This window comes from Pteropus alecto, unplaced genomic scaffold (genome assembly GCF_000325575.1).
Source record: "Pteropus alecto unplaced genomic scaffold, ASM32557v1 scaffold98, whole genome shotgun sequence".
Lineage (NCBI taxonomy): Eukaryota > Metazoa > Chordata > Mammalia > Chiroptera > Pteropodidae > Pteropus > Pteropus alecto.
The window spans coordinates 1329943-1338545 of NW_006443570.1; the positions used below are offsets into that span (position 1 = coordinate 1329943).

The window sequence follows — 8603 nt, forward strand, 5'->3', positions numbered from 1 at the left end:
TCTATTTTGAGTTTTTTAAGGACCCTCCATATTGTTTTCCATAGTGGTTGCACCACCAATTTGCTATCCCAACAATGTATGAGGGTTCTCTTTTCTCCACATCTTTTTAAACACTTGTTGTTTTTTGATTTCTTGATGATAGCCATTCTGACAGGGTGAGGTGATATCTCACTGTGGTTTTAATTTGCATTTATCTGATGGTCAGCGACCTTGAGCATCTTTTCACATGTCTGTTATCCATCTGCATTTAAAGCCTGTGTTTTTTATGTATCACCATATTTCTTAATGGGATCACCACAGCCCTTAGTGATACACAGGATGTTCTTAATGCCTCAAACCATGGCAAAATGAGATTCTCTCTATTGAGAGGTTTCTTTTTTTTTTTTTTTCAGCTTTAGTGAAGTATAATTGACAAAGGAAATTGTAAGATATTGAAAGTATATATATGATGATTTGATATACATATGGTAAAAGACTTTCTCCTATCTAATTAATACATCCATCACCTCACATATTTATTTTTTTTTGGTGAGAATGTTTAAATTCTTTTAGCAAATTTCAATTATACGATACAGTATTATCAACTATAGTCACCATGTTATCCATTAGCTCTTCAGACCTTATTCATCTTATATATATATAGCAGAAAGTTTGTACCCTTTTGCCAACCTCTTGAGAGGTGTCTTTAAGAGACAGGGAAGCAAGAGAAGAATTAGGAAAAAAATGGATGTAAAAATGGATTGCTTTGAAACAACAAAAGTGGTATATATGAGTGTAGGATATTGGTATATTTTTCAGATCAAAGTTGACATGATTTTTAAAATATATTCAAGTTACATTTTGATTGAGCTATTTGGTAAAGCCAAAAGTATTTCCTCTTGGAAGATGAGAACTTTGGGATGTAGACATTCAGGAATAAAACATAGTTCAGGGCTCCCTGTAGTTTGCAAGATGCCACGATGAATAGCAATGGGATGAAGGGCTAAAGAAGTGACTGATGCTGTGACATAAAAAGCAATGGTAGAGGAAGGGCATTTTTGGAGAGGGTTTCCCAGGCATCATTCAATCAGAAAAATTTCTCTTCTTTTGAAGATGAGGGCAAGGAAGGTATAAGGAGATGGCATTTTGTGGCTGGTACTTTGGAAAGTACCTTCCAGAATTTACAGAAGATTCGATAATTGTGAAGCAGAGAGGAAGAACGAAAATAACCTGAACAACAGCAATGCAGTTGATGGACTCTGGGTACTTTGAACCCTGGGGTCGTGAGCTAAGAGGGCCAACAGAGTGAGTTAGCAGCAGATCCAGAGAGACCAGCCCTGTCTGGCTCTCAAAGCCTTGGTCTTGCCATTCCATCGTGTGCCTTCAGTGTGAATCAGGCCAGGATGTGGACCGGTGTGGGATGCTGAAGTTTGCTGGTGAAGCAGGACCGGGGCCGGCTCTGAGGAAGAGGGGAAGAATGAGGAAAGCCCCTCAGGAATCCCTCTTGGAAGAGGTCGATTCAACACTAAAACCACTTTGCAGCGATGTCCTCATATCACTTCTGGTTGTTGTGTGTTTATATTTACAAAATTCATATGTTGACTTCATAGCATGAGTTTAACCTTTCTTAATGAAACATTCGGCAGTTTTTAATGTACAAATTAAAGGATTTTCTTTGGGCATGTTGACAAGTAGAGGTTAGTACTCACACCAGTTTGATCTAGCTGATGATTACAGTCACGGGAGTGGGCAGATGATCCCCAGCACAGGGGCTGGGCCACCTGCCCGTGAACCAGAGCACTGCTGTACAAATATCAGCCTTCAGGCATGGTGTTAGAGTTTTGTCCTTGCCCCCTCCAAAGTCGGGAGGTCTAATAGGTGGCTAATTTCAGCCCGGAATAGGTTTAAATCTTATTTCTACCCTTTATTACTTGCATAATTTGGGGAACATGATTTAAATTCTCTGAGCAAGTTTTGCTACCTAACATGGTGGTGACAATGATACCTACTAACAAGGGTCATTGCAAAGATTCCATGAAAAGCGTGATCAGAGACTGGTACATAGTAAGTATGTGATAAATGCAAGCCATTTCTATTGTTACTGGTACTAGCCAAGTTGAGTTTCAGGAAAGCCAACAGGAAGGTTCTAGAAAGAAGCAGAGTTGTTGAATGTCCTTGGGAGGCATTGCCTGATTTTCTGTTCGCCATCTCTGACATCGTCCTCTCTTAACTGGGTTAGGGCTTCATTTCCTGATTGAATTGCGCAGAACTGCATTCTTGGTAGAGGAGCAGGCTGCTTTGGCTGGGCCTCCTGATGAGAGGTTAATGCCAGGAAAGGCCTGCTTCAGGGAGGCCGGAGAACAACCCGTAAAAGAGACAGCTCATCCCAGACCAGGTAAAGCATCAAGGAGTCCAAACTTAGCAAAGAAAACTCCCCACTCAACAGACAAGTTTTAAAAGTGTAAACAACATCTGCAGCCTCCTGAAGCCTGCTAATCAGATGTTTGTATGCAAGTGACTAGAAACAATAACAAGGAAAGATGCTCTATGCTGTGCTAACACCCCTAGTGAAGGACTATAAAAGCCCCTGTGCATTAGATGTTTTTCAAACTCAGGTATACTGAGTTTGCAACTTCCCAGAAAAGTTAGCACCATGGTGGATAGCTGTTGTCCTGGAAACGCAGAGTTTGCAACTTCTCAGAAAAGTTAGCACCAGCACCATGGTGGATAGCTGTTGTCCTGGAAACGCCACAGACATTCCAGCTGTGCCCACCATCTCCATATGCACAAATCGTGGCAACTTCCGAAATGGTATCTGTTTGCCTAGTTCCTGCCGGAGCAGAACATGGCAACTGGTCACATGCCAAGAAAACTGTCAGCCATCCAGCAGTGCCCCGAGTGGCTGTGAACCTGCTCCTTGTCAACCTACCTGCTTTCCAGCAACTCCTTGTGTGGGTTTTGTTTGCCAACCCATTAGCTCCTGCACAGCCTACTACAAATCCAGCACTGGTCAGCCTGCTTATCTGGTTAGCTCATGCCAGCCTCCCTGCTCGGAATCCACTGGTGGTCAGCCAAAGTTCTGTGAAGCCAGCTCCTGCCAGGAACCTGTGTTTGCGTCCGGATCATGCCAGGCAGCTTGTGGCCAATCGGTCTGCTGTGACACTGGGTCCTGCCAGCCATCCTGCTCTGAGGTAACTTCCCATCTTGAAACATCTTGTCCATCAACCGTCTGTGCAGCTAGTCCATGCCAGCCACCGTGTTGCCAGGCAGGTTCATGTCAACCTGCGAGCGGTGAAAATCAGCCCTGCAAATCGACTTATTACCAACCCGTCTGCTACATTTTCAAGACTTGCCAATCAGTTCCTTACACGTCAGTTCCCTGCCATCCGTCGACTTGTATGTTGAGTCCTTGCAGTCCTACCTGCTGTGTGTCCTCCCCTTGCCAGCCACTGCCCTGCCAACCAGCTCCTTCCATATCCTTCATCTGCCAGCCAGTGGCTAACTGCCAGCCCTCTTGTTCTGTAAAGAGCTCTTGCACACCAGCTTCCTGTGGCACCATGCTTTCTGGCCAACCCACTTGTGTTGGACCCACTTCCTGCAATCGAAGTAGCTGCAAATCCCCTTCCTGCCAACCAGCCTGCTGTGTGACAGGTTTAGGCAAATCATCCAGTGGTGGCTCCAATTGCTTCCAACCAACTCCTCCACATCTCTGCGAAGCCAGCACCTGATTGCTGACTTCCCGTCAACCCAGCCGTGAATCCAGCTCCGTAAGGCAACACTTGGTTGCTGGAGCTCTCTTGACACCTCTTCTGAGGTCTGCAAGTGAATAGCCACTCTGCGGTGCCTGCCTCCGGCCAAGCACAAATGCTTCCTGCTTGCTAACGTTACTCTGAGTCCAGCCCCACATTCTCTCCAGATGCTGATGAGGAAACTTGTCCAGCCACTAAGGGATCCTTCTTAATTGAGGAGGAACTTTCAGCATGGTCCACACTATAGCTTGCATTTCCTGATGTCAACGCATTTCACTTCAGCAAAGCCTTCTTTCCAGTTTTCTTCTGATGCTGCCCAGTCTTTAAAAAGACTTCTTTGCTGGAAACCGCTAATTAAAATGTGACTGGTTAAGCGAAACGAGTGCTTTAACTCCTTTCGATTCTTCCCTTCGTAGATTTCCTTTGGGTCATATTTGAACATGATGACCTTGGGTCTGTATGGGTCTGCAAGAGCAGCTCATGTCCCGAATTATAGCTGCTCAAGAAGGAAGTGAGTAAGGACAATGATTCTCTGGCTTCCAACCTTTAAACCACCAAGAGCTCCTTTCAGTTGAGTGGGCTCAGTTTCCCATAGTGAATAGGCTTGAGAAGCCAAAGACGGAAATGGTCCAGGGAAGCCATAAACATGAAGATTCAGCCATGGAGAATAGCTCAGGGTTAATTCACTGAAAACTGGTTTAAATGATCAATTCACCTGATGACCAATTTAAATAAAATTAAAAACTCTAGAAAATTTTGGCACTTATGTTTTTGCTATGTTTTTGACATTCTAAGAAACGTTTTTAAAAACAATTAGTTTAAGGGAACTTCTGACCAAGTTTTATATTTCTATTGTGTAAGTAATGAATACAAATATTTTAAAAATGGTTGGGTTGGTCTCTGGGGGAAAGCATAGAGGAAGATTAACAGGGTGTCCTTGTAGCAATGGTGTAGTGCCCTTCCTCAAGGACCTCTGGCCTCCCCGTTCATGAAGGGTCTCTGGGTCTGCAAAGTGATGTGGGTCTGAAACCTGAAAAGTTCTCACTCAGGCTCACAGAGGGACACATGTAAGGATGTTCACTGTGGCATTTCTGTGATGACACCGATTTTAAAGGGAGTCTATTATTCACTAGGACAGCAGGTGGGTAACAAGGGATGATTTTTTCCATGGGGTATTGTATTTGATTCTCCAGAGAAATAGAACCAATAGAATGTGTGTGTGTGCGTGTGTGTGTGTGTGTGTTTGTGTGTGTGTGTGTGTGGTTATAGGTTTTTATTTACTTTTACTTATAATTAATTAACTACTTAATTAATTAGAAGGAACTGGCTCATGTAGTTATAGAGGCTGGCAAGTCCAAATCTGTTGATCTGTAGTGTGGGCCTGCAAGCTGGAGACCCAGGAGAACTAATGATGAAGATGAATTCTGCAGGATATTTGCTGGAGAATGTGCATTAAGCAGAATAAAATGCTGCCTATAGGAGGAGAACGAGACATAAGGAAAACAGGAATTAAATCAATTTATATATATACGTACATAAAGAAAAAAATAAATGAGAGAGGGAACTTGCAAGGACCAAAAATGATTATGCGCCATCTAAGGAATATAATTGACCCAATTATTTGCAAATGAAGTCTAAAGTCCAAAAAGAAAATTAAAAAGAGGAAGAAAGGGAGAGAGGGACCTTGGCATCGGAAAAGAATGACCCCGAATGGACCGTCTTCCAGAGACGACATTTCGGTGAGCGCACTATGTAAATTCTCGCTTCCATATCTTCCAAGGACATTTCAGTCATCTTAGGTGAGGGGTGAGGCTCTGGGAAGAGGGAGGCATCTTACTTCAGTCCTGAACAGATTTTTCAACAATACTCCTTCCATGATAAGTTTAAGGAGTTACAGCTTCTTAAATAATTTGCTTATTGATACCAGAATTCTCGACCTACTTTGCAAAAGTTTTTTGACCCACTTAAGCCTCTCCCATTCTTCTTTTTTTTTTTTTGTTCCAATTATAGATTTCTCTGTGGTACTGGCAAATGTTGGGTACTGGCAAATATTGTCCACTGGCCACCTGCCAACATGTGAGCCGCACGTTTTAAACATGTCAGGTATAAAAAGTATGTTGGGAAACCTTGTGTCTTTCCTATGCTTGGCAATAGTTTAAATAACAGCAATTATTAGCGCCTTTTTGGTTTGCTAGAACTTGTCCATAAAACATCTGAACCTCCCATTATAAACAATCTGCAGCTCTGCTGAGCCAGAACGTGCTCCTGACCAAATCTTGACTTACGCGTATGTCCCGTGTAGGAAGCAATCTTAAAAGTATAAGAAAGTTTTGAGAAAAATATTACAAATCCCATCAAGAGGAAAGAGGGAAGGCAGAATGGCTTTATGAGTGGCAGAGCCACTTTAAAAAGTAAGTTTCCTACTCTGACTAGTACCTTGGTCAAAAGCCAGGAGAATGAAGCCTGGACGATCGCCGACTTCATAAAATCTTAATGAACCTTGCAAATCAGTTGGTCAAATTACCCGTTCATTTGCACATTCATTCTGTGACATCTTTATTATTTTTATTTGAATTGACCATCTCCAAAGAATGAGACACTTTACCTCCACAGGAAACACTGCTTCTCTGGACAGCTCCAAGAGTGAGTTTTCACGTATGTTTTTTGCCAAAATTAGTATCTATAGCTCCCGTGATTGGTTTTGTTTCTTGACTCCATAAGGCCACATAAGATACATTGACTCCGTCTTCTGCAGACAGATATTCTCGTATGTGGAGACACTGGTTATTCCCTTCTCCCAAAGGTTTTCTTTTCTCTTGGGTAATTATCACCAGATACCTCCGTTCTTCATTATGTAATTTGAATTCCAGTTCTACTCCCAGCAGAGTCGCTCTCCTCAAAGCACTTTCCAATTATTCAATATTCCTGTGTGATCAGAGACTCACTCAAGATGTAGCTATTTTCTAACCAGCCCAGAATGTCATCCTTCTCTTTTGAATACAGCCCATATTTCTCCTGGGTCATGTCTGCCTGATGATATAATTAACTACTATTCTTTAGGTTAGCTATGTCAGCCCCATTAGGAAATTCGCTGGGATTTGAATGACTAGGTCCCTATTTAGTGAGGTGGCATCTGTCCTCCTGTAGGGGACATTCCTCAAATGGTTTCTTGGTTCCTCTGTTGATATTCTCTCTCCTGCCTTTGCGTGCCTGTTGTTAAGTTCATATTCCAGTCATACTGATGTCCTCATTGTTATTGTATGAAAGAAAGAATTCTTCGGGCTCAGATTTAACATTGACTTCGGGTATATGGCTCTTTAACGTGAGTTCAAGTTAGCCATAGTGCTTCTTCCCTAGCAAACTCCAGATACTTTGAGTATCTGCAGAAAAAACTATCCAGTGCATCTGCCCCAAGCTGTCTGCCTAACCATTCCTCTTGTACGTCTCTTATCCAGGGCTCAGCTTAAATTTGGATCAAATGCTTATTATTATTGGATAAAGAGAAATGCTGTCATCGGACATGAGAGATATCTTGACAATTGTCACTGAATTCAGTCTATATTTCTGCACTCTCTTCGTAAGAAATTGAGAGTCCTTTTCAATTGCCCTGTTGAAAGCCAGATTCATTTTCTACTAAATTTCACTGATCAACTAATCTAGCAAAAATAAAAAGTTAAATTATTTTCCATGACTTGGTCGAAGTGGTTCCTCTTCTAGGGATTCACAAAAGGTCTTTTGAACAATCGATTCTAGAATCTTTTTCTGAGATCAAACTTATAGGTGTATGGTTTGCAGAAACTTGAAAATGGAATGGCATTTGCTTGTCTCAACACATTCTACATCTCCCATTCTCTAAGATTCCTCAGATGTCAGTGTGTGGTTTCTTTTGTTGTAGCCACCAGGCCCCGAAAGACACACAGACCACCAGAAATCAGTGAGTTATAGGAAACACACTCTTTATTCAGCCAGCTGGGTCTGCCAGGGGTATGCAGACCCCAAATTAAGCAGCAGCGAAAAGTAAAAGTACAAGGTTTTTAAGCTCTAAACCCCATTCTTCATTCTGTCTCAACACAAAGGTCTATTTTTCTTCTATTCACTACCTGTCGACCCATAGGTCGGGTGTGCAAGCGGGGTTACAGAAACAGAAAGCTTGTTATTAGAATGTTATGTTCCCATAATTAAAAGTCTTTTGTTCCCATGGCGATAGTCAAACAGTAATTTCCTGCAAGTAATAAATTTCAAGCAGTCATTTTTCAGCCACCACACTTTTTAGTCTCCAAGTGCTCTGGGACATCATGTGCGCAGCATATAATGACATGAATTTATTTAGAGAACCTAGATGTTTGTTAAATCTATTTGTCCTTAAAAACGGTTAGTCATTTTTCCAATTTGATTATTTCCAATGGTCTGAAAAGACAGAGAGCAAATAAGAGCCTTTCTAGCATAACCTTCGCATTCTTTGTGCTACATTCCACAGAGAGATCTCAGATCTTATCTTAGTCTCAGATCTCAACGTGAATGAAGGAGAACAAACCCCTTTTACATGCCTGGATTTTCCTTGCCAGATACTGACTTGTTGACAGCTCATGTATCATGAGTTGGGTGAGGGGGGAGATGCAAACGCATCATGCAAAAAAAATTAGCAGCACCGCACTGAGGAGCTTACTTCGTATTAAACTTCTTGGTGTTATTTTGAAATAAGATTTGATCTCCTTATTTAGAGCAAAAGGAATTAAAACCTCTCTCTCTATATATATATTCCTCTCCCACCCCTCTTCCCCACCCTCTCTTTCACTGTTGTAAGTTTTCCCATTCGGTTCAGAAGGAAACATCAGAATCTTTATTTATTTTTTTTATTATAAAAATAACTCATGC

General features: G+C 41.9%; 1 protein-coding gene across 1 annotated transcript; it reads left to right on the forward strand.

Annotated features, from left to right (window-relative positions):
* The first annotated feature begins 2699 nt into the window (after positions 1-2699).
* LOC102879051 (keratin-associated protein 29-1) lies at positions 2700-3707 on the forward strand. The gene has a single exon (XM_006925108.1). The coding sequence runs from the start codon at positions 2700-2702 to the stop codon at positions 3705-3707; it is 1008 nt and encodes a 335-aa protein (XP_006925170.1).
* The last annotated feature ends 4896 nt before the right edge of the window (positions 3708-8603 follow it).